The sequence below is a fragment of the Somniosus microcephalus genome, chromosome 25 (assembly GCF_052327205.1).
Source record: "Somniosus microcephalus isolate GS21.2 chromosome 25, FLI_Smic_1.0, whole genome shotgun sequence".
NCBI classification, from domain to species: Eukaryota; Metazoa; Chordata; class Chondrichthyes; order Squaliformes; family Somniosidae; genus Somniosus; species Somniosus microcephalus.
Genome location: NC_141011.1, coordinates 18,895,423 through 18,914,978, shown reverse-complemented (window position 1 = coordinate 18,914,978; position 19,556 = coordinate 18,895,423). Strand labels below are relative to the sequence as shown.

The 19,556-nt window shown below is 49.9% G+C and overlaps 1 protein-coding gene across 2 annotated transcripts in view; it reads left to right on the top strand.

The window, feature by feature from the left end:
• LOC147100515 (somatostatin-2-like) overlaps nt 1-19,040 on the top strand; it is a 64,402-nt gene extending 45,362 nt beyond the window's left edge. Inside the window, exons 1-2 of one of the 2 annotated variants that reach the window (XM_085966850.1) lie at nt 12,336-12,873; nt 18,668-19,040. In XM_085966850.1, the coding sequence (XP_085822976.1) occupies nt 12,769-12,873; nt 18,668-18,883 (321 nt within the window). In that variant the 5' untranslated portion in view covers nt 12,336-12,768 and the 3' untranslated portion in view covers nt 18,884-19,040. Of the gene's footprint in view, nt 1-12,335; nt 12,874-18,667 lie in introns of those variants that run through there. The other variant, XR_015073518.1, reaches the window with a different exon arrangement.
• Nucleotides 19,041-19,556: the final 516 nt, after the last annotated feature.

Here is a 19,556-nt window from a genome sequence, read left to right as displayed (position 1 = left end):
GCCTTTCCAAAATAAGCCCCCCCCCTCCAGAACACAAACACCCCCATATAAAAAAAACAGTTGCCGACACCCTCTACTTGGTGTGCCGAGAGGGCGAGTCCTTGTGCAGGCTTCTCCGGCCCCTGCCCGACCTGTTGCTCCACCTCAACCTGGGCCCTGTGGGTGTTGGAAGGCTGGGGAAAGGCTCCTGAGGGCCGCAATGCGTAACGGCAGATGCCCTTGGGGGTCGACCTAGATGAGGTCCGGCCCTGGAGGGTCCGGCTGCTGACTGCTGCAGCTGTGGCTGGGCAGCATCAGTCTCTGCAGCAGCTCGTCGCACCTTGGCTGGGGGAGTGGCAGTGGCGGCTGCAGCAATGGGGGCAAGCTGGCTGATGCCAGGCGCTCGCTGGTCGCCAGAGACATTGGCACTCGGCCGGGCTGGCACTGCAGCAAGCGCAGCAATCTGGTGGAGGCCAGACCGCTGTGCTGCAGCAGGGCGGCGGGTGCCCTGTCGATGCTTCCGTGACACAGCGAGTGTGGCAGAAGTGAGTGCCCGAACTGCCCTGTTCTGTGCCCGCATCAGATCAGCCAGTGTCTGCACGGCACCACTCATGAACTCGCGACTCGCGTCCTGTGCTGCCGCGAGTTGGTCGACACCCCTGGCCTGTGCTGCCGCGAGTTGCTCGACACCCCTGGCCTGTGAGTCCCCGAAAGCGGCCACACTATGAGCCAGGAACTCAATGGCCTGAGGCAACTGTCCCACAACCCCCATGAACTCGTTGTGGCGCCGCTCGGAGGCCGCGGACATTTCATCAAGGAGGCGCACCTCCTGGGCGAGGACCGTCTCCGGACTGGAGGGCGGACTCTCCATCTGGGGAGAAGGCCGCCGAGCTGCCCGACCCTTCCCGCATGCCTGGACGCCACTGGGCCCAGCAACTGCCCTTCCCTGCAACACTTCCCCCCTCTGGGGAGAAGGCAGCCGTGCTGCCCGACCCTTCCCGCCTGCCTGGACGCCACTGGGCCCAGGAGCTGCACCCCCCTGCAACACTTCCCCCTGGCTCTCCTCCAGGCAAGACGTGTCCCCTCCATTGCCATCCCCTGGCGCGGATGAGGGTTCCCCCGATGTGCCGCCTTCCTCTTGGTCCTCGTCGTCCTCCTCTTCCGAGGGACTGGCACTCTCAGCTTCATGGACCTCCTCCTCACCAGCTGAAAGCAGGAAGGCACAAGAGTAGCTTTAGAGTGAGGACAGGGCGTCAGCGAGGGAGGCATGAGTGGTGGCATTATGCGCATTGGTCGGACAGTGGCAAAGGATGTAGATCTGAAGCGCAAGGGGAACGAGAGAGGTCCAAACGGTCATGTCCTTACCATTGGGGCCCAGCACAGGGTCGGCATCTCCAATAGCAACGGGGCCAACCACCTGGCCACGCATGAGTCGAGCCACGCGCTCCTCCAGGTCACTGAGCTCCTGGAACTGGCCACGGCCTCCCCCAGTGACATTCCGGCTCTTCATATTCTTGGCCAGCTTGGCCTGCAAGAGAAAGGACGGCCTCTAAGTACAGTGTGTTGCCCTGTTGTTGTGTGCACTGCCTCCCATGGTCGAATAGCTTGGCCAGTGTGGTGCCCTGTTGTTGTGTGCACTGCCTCCCATGGTCGAATAGCTTGGCCAGTGTGTAAAGTGCAGAAAGTGCTATTGATGATCATGCCAGTGCCATAGCTGCGGGAGGAGGGATGGCCATTAGGCCTTTGAGGTCCCTTTGCCCATAATGTGAGGTGCACATGCAAGGATGAGGAGGACACTGGAAAGGGTACTCACCCTGACCATCCGAGTGAGGTCGTTGTACTTCTTGCGGCATTGGTCCGCACTCCTGGGGACATCGCTGGTGGATGACACCCTGTGGGCGATTTCCCTCCAGGCTCTCCTGTACTGCCTCCTGGGAGCCTTCTTGCCACTGTCCGGGCACAAGATCTCTCTTCTCTTTTCAAAAGCCTTAAGCAGCACCCTCAAAGCATGCTCTGAGAAGCGCTGCGCTCGTTCACGGGCCTTCTGCATGGCTTCAGGCGCTCTTTGGGTCCACCAGCAGTGTTCAGGCCTAGCTGCAGGGCTCCACTATCCAGGGCGTGGCAGCAGACAAAGTCGACCCTTCCCCCTTTAAGAGCTGGCCGGCGTCAGGGTGTCTGTTGTCAATCAAAACATGACCGCACCTGCGCTGCGCCCGGCCTCGGCGTTATCAGTCCGCACCGCCGGCTTAGCGCCTAAAGATAGGAGTGCAACGCCAGTTTCAGCGCTCGCCCAAACTCCTTGGCCAAATCTACTGAATTTCGGCGAAGTGGCCTACACTTTCCGGCAGGCACTAACTTTAGCGCCCGCCCGACTTTAGCGCCCCAGAAGTGGCGCGACTGAATTTCTAGGCCATCATTTGTTTTGGGGATGGGGGTGAGTTGTGTTATTTATTTCCCTCCTGAAGTCATTGGCTCAAACTCTGATCAGGGAGGTTGAGTTAGTTAGAAAAGGAAAATGGGAATGCTGGAGATCGGAAATAAAGACAGGAAATTCAGTATATCCATGGCAGGTCTGCCAGTTTAGATTTAGTTACCTCATGTAAAGACTTATGTGCACTAATACAGTTCTGATGAAAGGTCATCGACCTGAAACGTTGGAGTTGATATTAACTCCCTCACGACTGGTGGGGGGGGGGGGCAGATTTAAAAATAAAAAATTGGGGAACGCGACCCAAGCCTGCCGCCCACGCACCTGCTACCATTTTTACGATGGTTTGCGTCTTGGAGAGGCGGGACACCTCATTATAATATTTAAATCAGACTCTCACAGTGCATTTGGGAGCCTGATTTAAATTTAACAGCTGCCGGCCGGGATTCCCAGTGTGCGGGAAACCCGGCAGCGAAATGGAGGCGGGAGCTGACGGCTTCAGCAGGTTTAGTGTTTTTTAATAACACTCCTTGTGGGCCGGAAGGAGCAGGAGTGCTTCCCCCGGCCCCTCAAGCACACTTTCGGCCTCCCTTCTGCTGATCGTGGCCTCTCCTCCCTGCAGCGATTGGCTGACCAACCTCCCACCAATCTTTCCTTCCTTCCGTTGCCATTGCCGGACTCTGACACCTCCCCCACCAAGCCCCAATCCTGAGCTCCGATCTTTCCAACCCTCCCTCCCTCATTCCTTCCTAATTGCCGGGCTCTGACCCCCACCCCAGCAAACCCCGATCTCTTCCGATTGCCGGGGACTGTCTCCGGCCTGTCGATCTGGCCGGCTGCCGGGCAGGAAACAGAAGAAGAAAATGATAATGAGGTCCTGTCATTAAATTCGCCTCCCCCGGATTTCCCGGTTTCCCCCCGCCCCCCACCCCACCGCCACTACTGCACCCCGCCCCCCCGCTCCCTCTCAGCCTCCCCGTAAATATCGGAGCTGTTAACTCTGTTTCTCTCTCCACAGATGCTGCCTGACCTGCTGAGTGTTTGCAGCATTTTCTGTATATATTTCACACACAGGGTGGTGACTGAGTGGAATGGACAGTCTGAGATGACAGTGGAGCTGGAAAGTGACAGCAAATTCAAGAGGGGATTGGACAGACAGTGAAAGGGTTTGAGGAGTATGAAAGATCGAGAACTGTATGAGCTTTTTTGAACTTTGGTGGACTGTAATGGTCTCTTCCTATGCTCCTAGGACTCTCGCTGGGCACAGGTTGCAAATTCTTGACTTGTATTCCCTTGAGTTTAGCAGGTTGTGGGTGATCTAAACGAGGTCTGTAAAATGATAAAAGGGTTCGATAGAGTAGATGCAGAGAAACTATTTCATCTGGTGGGGGAATCTAGAACAAGGGGGCACAACCTTAAAACTAGAGCCAGGCCGTTCAGGAGTGAAATCAGGAAGCAATTTTTCACTCAAAGGTTAGTGGGAATCTGGAATTCTCTTCCCCAAAAGGTTGTGGATGCTGGGTCAATTGAAAATGACAAGACTGTGATCGACAGCTTTTTGTTAGCTTAAGGGTATCAAGGTATATGGATCGAAGGCGGGTAAATGGAGTTGTGGTACAGATCAGCCATGATCTAATTGAATGGCGGAACAGGCTCGAGGGGCTGAATGGCCTCCTCCTGTTCCTATGTACAGTGCCATTGATTCCGGCAGCCCTCGGGCACCATATAGAAGCGGCCATTTTTCATGCATGAGCCTAGACAGTGAGGGCCTAAAAACACATACCCCCCGTCACCCCATAACCACGGTGGTGCAAGACTTGCATCCCCTGGCCCCAGGACCCACCTAACCTTGTCCAAATATGAAGGGTCAGGGGGTGTTTACATCAAGGTGGGTAGGGGGCCTGCGCCAAACAGTGGTGCAGCTGGGGCATGAGCTCGGCGGGAGCAGGAGGGGCAAGAACTTCATGTCGGACGCAAGCCTCGCTGGAACAGGGTTGACAAGGCCAGGCGGAAAAGGGACGCTGTGCGGAATTCTTGTTGAAACTTGGCACGGCTCCAGTGCAGGAGGCGGTTGGCGGCCAGGCTGCAGCTGGAGATGCCCAGAAAACGTCCCAACACCCCCCTTTCCATGGGCCTTTCAACATCGGTTGGGCCCACTTCTACCAGGTTCTGGTTCCGGGAACAGGAATGCACCTGCTCCATGCAGGGATACATTATGCTGGGGGTCAATACAGGCAGAGCTGGTGCGAATTCCGGCCAGTGACATTATCCCGCATGTCCTGATGACATTTTCCAGATGTCACCCAGAAAGCAGGTGGATGCAAGAAGTGCCTGGCCCCAGTGGCTGAGGAAATCTCGGCACAAGCTAAATGGGGCAGATGTAATTGGGCGCTGCCCTAAAAATCCACCCCATCTGCCCAAGTGTGCCCGGACACACCTGAAACATCTCATATTTCTGGGGCCTGAGAGTCGGCAGGCTATTGGATCATGGAGGGCGTCACAGCTGAGCTCCATCCCGTTCTCAACCAGTTATTGAGATAAGCATTTTCCGAAAGAAGTCACTTTTGTGCAGCAGCAATGTTGGTTGATATTCCTCCTTAGTCCAGGGGGACACGGAGTCTGTATTGCAGTCCAGGATGAGTTCAGCTGTCTCTGGATCACAAAGTGTCTTCTACTCTCTCCTGTACCCCTCCACCCTTTTCTTATCACCCCAGATCGAGAAAGAGTTCCCACTAAGAGAGCAGGCAGACATTCTGCTCTCAGACCACTGTCATAGAAACATAGAAGATAGGAGCAGGAGTAGGCCATTCGGCCCCTCGAGCCTGCTCCGCCATTCAATGAGATCATGGCTGATCATCCAAATTCAGTACCCTGTCCCTGCTTTCTCCCCATATCCCTTGATCCCTTTAGCCTTAAGAAATATATCTAACTCCTTCTTGAATATATTTGATAAATTGGCCTCAACTGCCTTCTGTGGTAGAGAATTCCACAGGTTCACCACTCTCTGGGTGAAGAAATTCCTCCTCATCTCTGTCCTAAATGGCTTACCCCTTATCTTTAGACTGTGACCCCTGGTTCTGGACTCCCCCGCCATCGGGAACATCCTTCCTGCACCTAGTCTGTCTAGTCCTGTTAGAATTTTATAAGTTTCAATGAGATCCCCTCTCATTCTTCTAAACTCCAGCGAGTATAAGCACAATCGACCCAATCTCTCCTCATACGTCATTCCTGCCATCCCAGGTATCAGTCTGGTGAATCTTCGCTGCACTCTCTCCATGGCAAGAACATCCTTCCTCAGATAAGGCGACCAAAACTGCACACAATACTCAAGGTGTGGTCTCACCAAGGCCCTGTACAACTGCAGCAAGACATCCTTGCTCCTGTACTCGAATCCTCTCGCTACGAAGGCCAACATTCCATTTGCCTTCTTAACTGCCTGCTGCACCTGCATGCTTACCTTCAGCGACTGGTGCACAAGGACACCCAGGTCTCGTTGCACTTCCCCTTCTCCCAATCTATTGCCGTTCAGATAATAATCTGCCTTCCTGTTTTTGCCACCAAAGTGGATAACCTCGCATTTATCCACATTATACTGCATCTGCCATGCATCTGCTCAATCACCCAACCTATCCAAATCATACTGGAGTTTCTCTGCATCCTCCTCACAGCACACACGCCCACCCAGCTTTGTGTCGTCTGCAAACTTGGAGATATTACATCTAGTTCCCTCGTCTAGATCATTAATATATATTGTGAATAGCTGGGGTCCTAGCACCGATCCCTGTGGTACCCCACTAGTCATTGCCTGCCACTCGGAAAAAGACCCGTTTATTCCAACTCTTTGCTTCCTGTCTGCCAACCAGTTCTCTATCCAAGTCAGTACCTTACCGCAAATCCCATGTGCTTTAACTTTAGATGCTAATCTCTTATGCGGGACCTTATCAAAAGCCTTCTGAAAGTCCAAATACACCACATCCACTGGTTCTCCCTTATCTATTCTACCAGTTACATCCTCAAAAAATTCCAGTAGATTAGTCAAGCATGATTTACCTTTTGTACCTGTCCATACGACTTTGCAACTGGCTGATTGGAAGTGTACAAAGCTGGCCGAAGGGACCATCCATCCAATTTACTTTGCTGAAGTAGGCCTGATCTCTGCCTGCTCCATCCCAACAACAGCAAGGATCAGAAAATCACCGAGTCATTAGACTCTTTCCCAGCACTCGGGCATGTTAGGTGTATTTTCAAGTTTAATCTATCTAACAATGACGTTATTAACCTGTTTGCCCCCTTTTTTTGTGCTCTGAAAAAGGTGAGGGATGTTAATGCTGGGAAATTGAACACTTTTCCATTTCAGGCACCCCTGTGTCAGCATCAAGTTAGTCGGAGAAAATGAGAAATAATTTCAACACCTATTTGATCACTTGGTTCAGTGCCTTAGTTCAGGGACTGGGCTAAGTGATGCACAATATGTAGAAGGCGGTGGAAATAAATCCAGCTAATCTCAGTTGGTACACTCTAGCCTCTGTGTCATTAGGTTGAACCAAGACCTGTGTGTATAATCTAGGCTGACATTCCACTGCCTTACTGAGGGAATGTTGCATTGTTGGAGGTGCTGTTCCTTGGATGCGATGGGAATCAAGGTTCCTCATATTCAAGTGGATGTTTAAGATCCCTTCCCACTAAACAGCGGCAAGTTCCCCTTAGTATCCAGATCAACATTCCTCGCTGAACCAACATCACCAAAAACAGACTGACTGGTCATTCATCTCATTGCTGTCTGTAGGATGTTACTGGCGCAGAATGACTGCTGCGTTTGTCTAAATAACTAGCCACTGCACTCCAGAAAGTAACTGATTGTGTATGAAGCATTTCAGATACAAATGATTCCTTTTTATTCAAAGTTGCTCAACTCAAAGTATCTGTTAGTTCAATTTCTTTTGAAAAAAAATGTAATGCTGTTTTAATTAAGTTGCTTGCTTTGAACGACTGGATCATTTTAATTTTTTTGCAATAATTTCAAATTAACAGGATGAGACTGTATTTTGTGACATGGCACGGTGCTATATAAATGCACTTCTTTGCTTCTTTAATCCTGCCCCTATTACTGTAGGAATGGGTAGGAATGAGCAGAAAACTGGAAGGCTGGCTAGTACTGTGGGTCAGACCCTGGCCTTCATCTCTGGGATATAAACAGAGAATGCTGGAAATACTCAGCAGGTCAGGCAGCATCTGTGGGGAGAGAAACAGATTTAACGTTTCAGACTGGAAAAGGTTAGAGATGTAACAGGTTTTAAGCAAGTACAGAGGCAGGGAAGGAAACAACAAAAGGGAAGGTCTGTGATAGGGTGGAAGGCAGGAGAGATTAAATGACAAAAGGGATGATGGCGCAAGGCGAAAGGAGATGGTAATGGGACAAGTAAAGAAACAAAAGATGGGTCTAGAGAGGTGTAAATGGGAATCAGCACCTGTGAAGAGACGCTCGGTCACTCGACCAGGAAACACCAAGACTGGTTCGATGAGAATGACCAGGAGATCCAGGAGCTAATAAGTCGCAAGCGCAAGGCATTCCTGATCTGGAAACAGCAACAGAACTCGAGAGCGAGAAAGCAGCTCTACAGACGCCTGAAGGTCGAGGTCCAACAAAAAACTTGCGACCTAAAGAACAGATGGTGGGTGGAGAAAGCGCAGGAGAGCCAGCAGCTAGCCGACAACCACGACGCGCGTGGATTCTTTAGCGCAGTCAAGACCACCTACGGTCCAAGCACCCAAGGTCCTACCCCACTGCGGGCCAAGAACGGAGAGGTACTCATGAAGGACAGAAAGGCAGTCAGTGCCTGCTGGAAGGAGCACTTCGAAGATCTCCTTAACCGAGATTCTGTCTTCGACACGAGTGTCTTCAACTCCATCACGCAGCATGCCGCCACCTCAGCACAACCCCAGCCCGGCATGAGGTTGAAAAGGCCATCTGACAACTGAAGAGCAACAAGGCCTCAGGAGCAGATGGAATCCCTGCTGAGGCGCTAAAACATGGTGGAGAAGCATTATTGGCACGAATACATTAACTCATTTCTCTTATTTGGAAGGAGAAGAGCATGCCAGGGGATCTCAGAGATGCTGCAATCGTGACCATCTTCAAGAAAGGTGACAAGTCCTATTGCAGTAATTACAGAGGAGTCACCCTGCTGTCTGCCACAGGGAAAGTCATCGCAAGAATCCTCCTCAATCGCTTTCTCCCAGTGGCTGAAGAGCTCCTCCCAGAGTCGCACTGCGGATTCCACCCACTAAGGGGCAGAATGAACATGATCTTCACCGCGCGTCAACTACAAGAGAAATGCAGGGAACAGCACCAACCGCTGTACATGGCCTTCTTTGACCTCACAAAGGCCTTCGACACCATCAACCATGGGGGATTATGGCATGTCCTCCTCAAATTCGGCTGCCCTCAAAGGTTTGTCACCATCCTCCGCCTGCTTCACAACGACATGCAAGCCATGATCCTGACCAATGGATCCACCACAGACCCAATTCACGTACGGACCGGGGTCAAGCAAGGCTGTATCACCAACGCTCTTCTCAATCTTCCTGGCTGCAATGCTCCATCTCACCCTCAGTAAGCTCCCCACTGGAGTGGAGCTAATCTACAGAACAAACGGGAAACTGTTCAACCTCCGTCACCTCCAGTCCAGATCCAAGGTCATCCCATCCTCTGTCATCGAAATACAGTATACAGACGACGCTTGCATCTGCGCACACTCTGAGGTCGAACTCCAAACCATCGTCAACACCTTCACTGAAGCATACGAGAGCATGGGCCTTACACTAAACATCCGTAAGACAAAGGTCCTCTACCAACCTGCCCACGCCACACAGTACTGCTCCCCGATTATCAAAATCCATGACGAGGCCTTGGACAACGTGGACCACTTTCCATACCTCGGGAGCCTACTGTTAACAAGGGCAGATGTCGATGACGAAGTCCAACACCGCCTTCAGTGTGCCAGTGCAGCCTTTGGTCGCCTGAGGAAGAGAGTGTTTGAAGACCAGGACCTCAAACCCAGCAACAAGCTCATGGTCTACAGAGCAGTAGTGATACCTGCCCTCCTGTTTGCTTCAAAGGCATGGACCATGTACAGCAGGCACCTCAAAGCACTGCAGAGGTACCACCAATGCTGCCTCCGCAAGATCCTGCAAATCCATTGGCAGGATAGGCGCACCAACGTCAGTGTTCTCGCTCAGGCCAACATCCCCAGCATTGAAGCTTTGACCACGCTCGATCAGCTCCGATGGACGGGCCACATCGTCCGCATGCCCAATACGAGACTCCCAAAACAAGTGCACTACTCGGAGCTCTGGCATGGCAAGAGAGCCCCAGGTGGGCAGAGGAAACGCTTCAAGAACACCCTCAAAGCCTCCTTGAAAAAGTGCAACATCCCCACCGACACCTGGGAATCCCTGGCCCAAGACCGCACAAAGTGAAGGAGAAGCATCCGGGAAGGCGCCGAACACCTCGAGTCTCTTCGCCGGGAGCAAGCGGAAGCCAAGCGCACACAGCGGAAGGAGCACACGTCAACCTAAGCACCCCACCCACCTGCCCCTTCAACCACCATCTGCCCCACCTGTGACAGAGACTGTAGGTCCCGCATTGGACTCATCAGTCACCTGAGAACTCATTTTTAGTGTGGAAGCAAGTCATCCTCGGTTCCGAGGGACTGCCTAAGAGAAGAGAGAAAGGGGAATATTGGAATCATCAGCAACAGTTGCCATCCGAACAACGTAGGAGGCTGAGGACAGAGAGGTCAGAGTGTCAGTGGAGCGGAGAATATAAATGCTAGGCAACATTCACCTCTGGGTCTAGGGTTTGTAGATAGTCGAGGCTAATGGGATAAAACCATTCTCTGTCTTCTGGATGTAAGGATATTGGTGGAGAGAGGAATAACTACGTAAAAGAAGGGAATGTATGAATGAAAAGGACATACGGACATACATACGAAAATGATGGGCAGGAAAAAAACAAGCTGGTCCATCAAGCCTGCCCCATACTGATGATGGCGGAGTATCAAGACCAGCCACTTCCTACCCCGCCCCCCTGCCCCCTCACCACCACCCCCCCCCCACCCCCACCCCCACCCCCCTGAAGCCATGTAATCTCCTGGGAGAGGCAAAAAACCATGACAAGAATTGTGTGATATGATCGTTCCTGAGCACTGGAGCCAGCCTGATGAACTTCAGTGGTCTTTTATGGTTCTATATGTTCCTGTTTTCCGAAGAAAGAAATCCAAGAGGTGAATGAAAAAAACAGAAAAGAGAACAAGGAACTTGAAAACGGAACTAACTGAGTCCATTTAAAGTGAGGGATTATTTTCCAAAGCAAACTGTTGAGAGCTCCTCTGGTGATACAATGGGTAATCGCACCATCTGGTTCCACACTGAGCCATACACCACGACATAAATCGTGCCATTCATGTAGAAAGGACTTATGAAATATACTGGGCGACCTGCTGGTGGCGCTGTCCAGGGAGAGTATAAATACTCGGGCATGGACCCAGCTTGCTCAGGGACATTTTGTAAACAGGAACTAGTGAAGGATAACTAGACTTCCATGTTGTGAAACAGTCGATTAAATCCTTGTTTAATACTCTGACCAAGTGCCTAGTAGTTTTCTTATGACACACCCCAGGTACACTCCAGGCTTGCTCCCCAGTCTGTGCAGACCCCAGGTACGCTCCAGGCTTGGTCCCCAGTCTGCGCAGACCCCAGGTACACTCCAGGCTTGGTCCCCAGTCTGCGCAGACCCCAGGTACACTCCAGGCTTGGTCCCCAGTCTGTGTAGACCCCAGGTACACCCCAGGCTTGGTCCCCAGTCTGGGTAGACCCCAGGTACACTCCAGGCTTGGTCCCCAGTCTGTGTAGACCCCAGGTACACTCCAGGCTTGGTCCCCAGTCTGGGTAGACCCCAGGTACACTCCAGGCTTGGTCCCCAGTCTGCGCAGACCCCAGGTACACTCCAGGCTTGGTCCCCAGTCTGCACAGACCCCAGGTACACTCCAGGCTTGGTCCCCAGTCTGTGCTGACCCCAGGTACACGCCAGGCTTGGCCCCCAGTCTGTGCAGACCCCAGGCACACTCCAGGCTTGGTCCCCAGTCTGTGCAGACCCCAGGTACACGCCAGGCTTGGTCCCCAGTCTGTGCAGACCCCAGGCACACTCCAGGCTTGGTCCCCAGTCTGTGCAGACCCCAGGCACACTCCAGGCTTGGTCCCCAGTCTGCGCAGACCCCAGGTACACTCCAGGCTTGGTCCCCAGTCTGCGCAGACCCCAGGTACACGCCAGGCTTGGTCCCCAGTCTGCACAGACCCCAGGCACACTCCAGGCTTGGTCCCCAGTCTGTGCTGAGTGAGCTGATCTCAGATGAGTGGCGATAACAGCACCAAAATTGGCCTGCGCACCCCTGGCCCAGGGAGGGGGAAATGGGCCAAATTCCAGGTTGTTGATTGCTACACAGTGACAGCGCGTGAGGCATTAGGATCGGCCATGATGCTGGCACAGTTGAATAGTTTGCTGGCACCCACGGTCCAGGCTTGCACGTGTAGAATGGGCATTGGGAGAGTGCGATCAGAATCTGCCAAGCTGTACTCAGCAAGGAGAAAACATCTTCAGCGAAGCAGGCGACCAAATAAAGGGAATAGGAAACTTGTTTAAATTCTGAAAAGAAATCATCCAATTCACTTGAAATCTGTTTTTTTTTTACATAAAAGGCAATATCAGATTTGGCATTTTTCAAATTAATTCACTATCAAATAATATTCCACAAGTATCATCTTTTGATCATATTTTAATTACTTATTTAGATACGGTGACAGTCACTTACAGTTGCACCAGGCTACTCCCTCCAACAAATCTTCAGCACAAAGAAAATTCTCACTCGGAAATGGCCTATGTTAAATGTTGCCTGAATATTTTAAGATTGTTCCTGAAATGAAGGCTCCTGCCTTAAGTCTGGAGACAGTAATTCTACATTTAATTTAATTCAGAATTTAAAACTTTCCCCTCAGTGCTTCTCATCTGCAGGCAGAGTATTGCAGCAATTCAACACATTAGGGCTGTTCTGTTGAATGACGTGGTTCTAAAGTGAGCCTGGTCAGCGAATGGTTAATCTCGGATGGAGTGTAATTGTTTGGCTTTGATGGAGTCCTGATGTTTAATGAAGCTTTGGTCCGTGCGTCAGTGACTGGGGCTGTGCTGGGTTATAAAAGGGTCGGAGATTGTCAAAGCCACACAGAGACTCCAAGGTCGAGGCGCATTGAGAAGATCTCGACCAGGCTCCACTTCAATCCAATTCTAACAGACTGAGAGCGTCAGCATGCAGCTACTGGGGACGGCCAGCCTTGTGTCCCTACTGCTCATTGTGTCCAGTGCGAGGGCCGCAGCACCTTTGGAAGACAGGCTGAGTCTTCAGGCAAATCAGGTGAGTGAGACCTTAAAGAGAAAGTGTGTGAGGAGTACATGACCGGAAGAGAGCGATAGATCGACGAAACGAGGGGGAAAGAACGATGGAGGAAGCAGGGAAACAAGGAGCAAAAGGCAGACAGTGTGGGAGAGGGGTAGATAAATGAGACAGTGACAGAGAGTGACAACTATAGGAAGGGAGAGACGCAGAGAAACAAATGGAATATATGAGAGGGGGACAGACAGACATAGAAATAAATGAGAGTAGCATTTGATTTTATCACAGTTTAGCGAAATCATTTTTCTTTAACTTTATGCGCAGAGGGAAAGGCACCCCAAGGCAGAGGAAACCTGTGAGAGAATGAGAGTCAGGCAGATGGGATGAGAGTGAGTGGGATTGAGAGGAACAGCGACAGGGAGAGTGGGGCCAAAATGAGCATGAGAGAGAACAACAGGCAAACAGAGGGAGGCAGAAAGGGAGCGAGGAAGAGATAGTGAGAGGCCAAAAGTGTGTGTGAGACAAAAAAAGAGAACAGATAGATAAACAGAAAGTGAGAGAGAATTAGAAAATGAGAGTGACGCAGGAAGAGGCAGAGTGAGAAGTGGAGATAGTATTTAAAAAAGAGAAAATAACTGACAAAGAGTGAGAGAGAAAAAGAAAGTGAAATAAAGTGACCAGAAAGTGAGGATGACAGAGAGAGATGGTGAGAGAGGGAGAAAAAACACCAGAGCTTGTTTTGGCTGGATTTTGGGACACTGACACCCATGACTGTCTTCTTGTTTTTTCCCCCAATAGTTATCCCTATTGTCGACCCACGATAACCTGAATGTATGAGCCTGCCTCTGGGATAAGGGAGCCAGATTTAGCAGTGTTAGACACCGTGCTCACAGAGCTAGACTCCCAGAATCCGACCTATGCATGCCTCTGTGTAAAAGTGGCCAAAGAAACCTAGTGAGAGTGAGAGAGATGAAGACAAACGGAGAGCAGGGAGCAGAATAAGAGAAAGAGAGAAACAAAAATGGGAAAGGTTAGAGTACGAGAAAAGAGCCCTTTCCTTCCTTGTATTGAATGTGGAGGAGACAATGCCCTTTGAAAAGAAGTGACGCTTCACAGTAACCGGGAGAGTGAGTGACATTTACTGCACAAACCGAGAAAGACAGGTGGCGAATAAATAAATCGAGATACCTTAGCAGTGACAAGCAACAACCTTGCAAACTGTGCGTTCTCCCCTCCCTGGTACACGCCGTTTGCTGAAGGCTGCCCCTTGTCATTAGTCTAATAGGTCACTTCAGTCAATGTTAGTATCACAGCAGCTTGTTCACCAGCTCTACTCCCTGGGACTACTGGTATCAGTAACATCCCCTTATTGTTCAGTCCTCAGTGCCGTGTGGCTGGAAATGATCCCCGAGCTACAAATTACTGGCAGTGTGTGTAATTGTACGAACACTTCACGCACTCCTTTCTGACTCCTCGCCCCATTGTTTTAACAGAGCTGTTAACCCACTGACAGTATGAATGCAAGTGTGGACTTTTCATTAGAGAACTCTCGATCTTACAGTGTGTTTTCTTTGTTAATGTTTCCTTTGCTGTTATTTTATTTCCAACAGGTGCTCCTGCCTGTCCTATTAAAGCGGTCTCATTGTTAAATGGGCTTCGGTTTAACTATGAAATGAACGAGGAAAGCCAGGGCAGGACCCTCACTGTTGTTGAGTTGAAGGGAAGAGGGGTCCTTGGCAGGTGTTACAGCTTTGTACTGGATACTGTACATGGGTAAGGTTAGATTTAGAGGCGAGGTTCAAGGGAGAGACCAGCCATTGGGATCAGTCTATGCCAAGTGTAAGATGCCTATCCGGTGCTGATTTGCATTTATATTGCGAGCAACGAGGAGATGTTGGAACAGCACAGCTCAAGCCTGTGCGGTCCATTTGTTTTCTCCTTATAGCCAAAGACAGGGTCCTGATTTAATGCATCTCAGAAAGGGTGAACGGCTGAGTGAACCCGGCCAGGACTTGAGCCCAAGACCATCTTCTCCCCCCGGGTTTGGCACCTGACTGACAGATGTACGGAACCTGTGCCTCAATCAGAATCGATTTTTTTTTTTGGGGGGGGGGGTGAACTTCTGTGTTCATCTCATTTTTCGGTGTGTCATGTCGGCAGATCAGGTCTACCACAGTCTGATACAGAGTAAAGCTCCTTCTCCGCTGTCCCAACTGCTTTAGTCCCCCCCCCCCCCCCCAAACCCCCCTCTCTATCCCGGTCAGAACAGCCCACCCGCGCCAGCGTGAAGTGTTCCATTCCCCACATCGGCCATCCTGTAGTCTCTCCGACTGCGATTGCTGATTATGTGGGAGTTAGCGCCGAATTGGAGGCCGTTCTGCACACCAACCTCGGCAAAGCATTGGCTGTGCTTTACTAAAATTACTAAAAAAAAAGATTGCGAAGCTGACAACGTCTATGTGTACTGTCCCTTTAAAACAGGCTTATCAGGATGACCATTAATTCCCTTACCATATTAAGATGGTGTTAGTAAAGACACCAGGATATTGAGACGCGTGAGCAGGAGATTCTAGGTGATCATGTTTGCAGGTTCGGTGGATCTCCGAGCTCAGCAAGGCGCCAACTGGGCGACAGGCAATGAGAGCAACTTGATCCCACCTTCATCATTCTGGCACCTGGATTCCGCATCTCATCCAGAGCACCGGGGGAGACAGCAAAGGAGGGGGGAATCCAGTAATCAGGGTGGTGGTGGTGGTGGGGGGAGTCTGTCTGGAAATGCCCTTGTATCAATTCTTGTAAGTAGCAGAGAATCAGATCCTTTGTTAATGGGGAACGGCGAGTGTCGGAACGCAGATGAATGAATAAATGCGGGAATCACACAGAATCACAGAAACCCCACAATGCAGATAGAGGCCATTTCAGCCCATCGAGCCTGCACCGACACATATCCCACCCGATCCCCGTAACCCCACGTATTTAATCCCCCTAACACTAAGGGTCAATTTATTCCAGAAACTTGAGGAAAGCAAAGAGGCGTGAATTTTGGAAGCTTAAGAAATCTTTCAGTACGCAAAGGGTTAATTATTCCCCCCCCCCCCCAATTACTCCAACCCAAGAGATTTTCTGCTAAATAAGACACAGAAGGATAAATGGGGTAAGTGACTATAATCCACTGGACTGAAGATGGAATGCTTTACCCTCTTTCAGATTAAATCTCACTCGTTCCTTGGTCTGTTACAATATACAGAATTTTACAGCTTAAAAATGTGACTTTTTTACTTTTTTCCAGTGTTTCCCCCCCCCTTCCAGGTTTCCTCTCCCCTTTCTCCCCTCCACTGCAGAAGGCGATAATCCATGTCAGAATAAGGGGGGACCTTCCTGATAGCTCACCAAGTGAGAGCTTGAACTATGACTATCGACTATCTGATCATGGGCGGGGGCAGGGGGGAGGGTGGTGTGAACAGCTGAACTTGATCCTGTTTTCGTCTGATGCCCACAAACATTCATGTTCTAGTAGAGAGATGTCTTCATTGTATTAAAATGGAGGCTCTTGAGGGCAATTGCAGCACGTCTGCTATGGCTTGAGGTCAACTAAGACCAGGGATTGTATCTGGAACCTCCCTGGTCTGTATGGCTCAGCACCATACCAGGGGTGGATTACCTGGTGAGCCATTGGTGAGTTATGTGGCCTTTCTTCCACACGGTTGCGGGGCTTCCTGTCATTTTGGAGGGGACATAATGTTCAACATATTGGTACTGTTGCTTTATGAATGCACTGGGATTGTTACACCCTACTCAATTGCCACGTAGCTAATCTACATGCTTCACTCAAATGCGTAACTGAAGAGAACAAGTCGGTGAGTGCAGGAAAAAAGAGAGTAAATTCTCTACAACACTCTTTGCAGTACATTTAATACAAAAAATAGTCACAGTTGGCCGAGGGAGGGTTGATGTTTCAGCTCAGCACTAAGTGACATTCCCTGAAGTGTGGTGGGAGCACATCCGTAATATCCTCAGTGCAGCTTTACAGATCTCTCTCTGCTGTACGTGTGAGAGGCCTTTTTTACTGCTTCCTCCCACCACAGACAATCATCGTGGGAGCCTGTGGTGAACTGTTTAATTTGCATCTCCTCAGGTTCCTCTTTATAAATATGCACAGGTTGCCAATGCAGTCATTCAATCGGGCAACAAAAATGAGCCAGTATTTTAAATCCAGCTCTTGTGAAAACTTTAAATGTAGGCTGCCAATTAAAAAAAAAATTACATTTTTTTCACAGATTTATCATAGAATCTCTATTCAGCCCATCGTGCCTGGGCCAGCTCTTTGAAAGAGCTATCCGATTAGTATCACTCCCCTGCTCTTTCCCATTGGTAAATGAACTACTCTGAAGGTCCCAGATTCCATCCTTGGACTGTGTTGGGTTGGTTAATCTTAGCTGGAGCAATGGTTGGGGTGCTGCAATTGGCGTAAGCAGTCTGGACTAAGGAGGGGTGAAATCCTGCCCTGTGACACCTGCAGAGAGGTAGGCGTGTGGGGATGTCAGGCAAGTACAGGATTAGGCCCCGTGATAAAATACCCCTCACTGTCTGGTTTCAAACATGAAAAATAACCACTTGGTTGATGTGCTAGAGGGTGATCAGTGCTGATGGAACTATTCAGCAGCAAGAGCCATCACCGTTAGTAGAGGAGAGGAGAAAATGAGGGGGGGGGGAAGAGGATCAGAAAAAAAAGTGAACACTTTTACTGTTTTTTTAGCACTCTTGCCTCCGAGTGGGAAGTTTGTGGGTTCAAGTCCCACTCCAGAGACCTGAACACATAATCCAGGCTGACGCTTCAATGCAGCACTGTTGGAGGGGCCGTCTTTCGGATCTGATGTTAAACCGAGGCCCTGTCTGCCCTGCCAGGTGGATGTAAAAGATCCCACGGCACTATTTGAAGAAGAGCAGGGGCGTTCTCCCAGTGCCCTGGCCAACACTTACCCCTCAACCAGCGTCATTATCTCTGCAGGCACCTCATCTTCCGATTAGGCACTTTAAAGTCTTCCGGACTCAATATCGAGTTCAACAATTTCAGATCATAACCTCGGCCCCTATTACATTTTTATATATATTTTTTATCCACACCTTTGTTTTTGCCCTTCCCCCTTTTTTTCTCTCCCACATGGCAGCTGTCTCCCATTCTGCCAGCGCATTTCACACCTCACCTAGAGCCGTCTTTTGTCTCCACTAGTCCTATCACCATCTCGTCTGGTTTTGAATACCTCTTAATGTCTCTTCACTTCTCTTTTGTTCTCTCATCCCCATTTCCCAGCCCCCAAACTGGCCTTTTAATCAGTTTCATTTCCTGTGCTTTTTCAGTCTTGACGAAGGGTTTCGACCCGAAACGTTGACTCTGTTTCTCTCTCCACGGATGTTGCCTGGCCTGCTGAGTTTTTCCAGCATTTTCTGTTGTTATTTCATTATTATCACATTGCTGTTTGTGGGACCTTGCTGTGCGCAAATTGGTTGCCATGTTTCCTACATTGCAACAGTCACTACATTTCAATAAGTAATTAATTGGTTGTAAAGTGCTTTGGGACATCGTGAGGTCGTGAATGAATACAAAGACAATCCTTTATTTCTTGAATTGAGAGAAGTCTGCAACAGCTCAGATTGGAAAAAATATTTCAAAACGGACACTCCTTTACGCAGGACATCCCTCATCTTGATGAGGACAAAGTAAAATCACCAGAATCCCCAGCTCAATCCTTCGGAGCAAAGTTTCCCACAGATAACATAGCGACAAATTCATGTTTTTTTATGTTTTGTCCTCCAGGAGCTGAACAAAGAAAGGAAAGAGATCATTCTGAAGCTCTTATCTGGACTGCTAGACTCCAGCAGCAATCAAATCGGGATTGAGAACACTTTCCCGGATCCAGAGGATATGGAAGAGGTGAAACTGGAGGAGAGGTCCCGCTTCAGTCAGTTACCTCAGCGAGAGCGCAAAGCTCCCTGCAAAAACTTCTTCTGGAAGACTTTCACCTCCTGCTGACGCCAGAAGACACCACGTCGCCGAAAACTAAAGCCGCCCAGAAATAAACTGATTTAAGCACTGTACATAAGCTGCCGCTTTTTAATCTGTTCGTCTGTGGGGTAACATTTTCTTTCATGCACAAAAAAAAAATAAAAAAGCATGATTGTGTAATTTCGCTGCAACGTGTATGTATTTTTTCCAGTAATGTCACAGTGCTCATCCTGTTAGAGCAATAAAGTGGATCCGAGATCATCAAATTGATTGAATCATTTACTGACTCCACTTGCTGAAGGGGGAATTGAAGTTTTGGGGAAGAGAGAGATGGTGGGGTAAGCGAAAGGGTGAAAACCAGAAAGAGAGACAATGAGAGAGTGAACGCGGGATAGTGAAAGAGATACAAGAGGGGAGATAGTGGTTAATAATGGAAGCGAGACAGAGAGAAAGAAACAATAGGGGAAAGAGACAGTGGGAGAAATGGATAATGAAAGGGATGAAACCGAAAGATTGAGGGAGATAGTGGGCGAGACAGATAGTGAAAGAAGGACACCAAGAATGACAGGGAGTGAAAGAGACATCAAGGTAGTGACAAGGGAAAGAAACAATGGCAGTGGAAGAGAGACACCGAGCCGGCAAAAATGAAAGAAAGACATCAAGGGAAACAGACAGAGAGGGAGAAGATAACAAGGCAGTG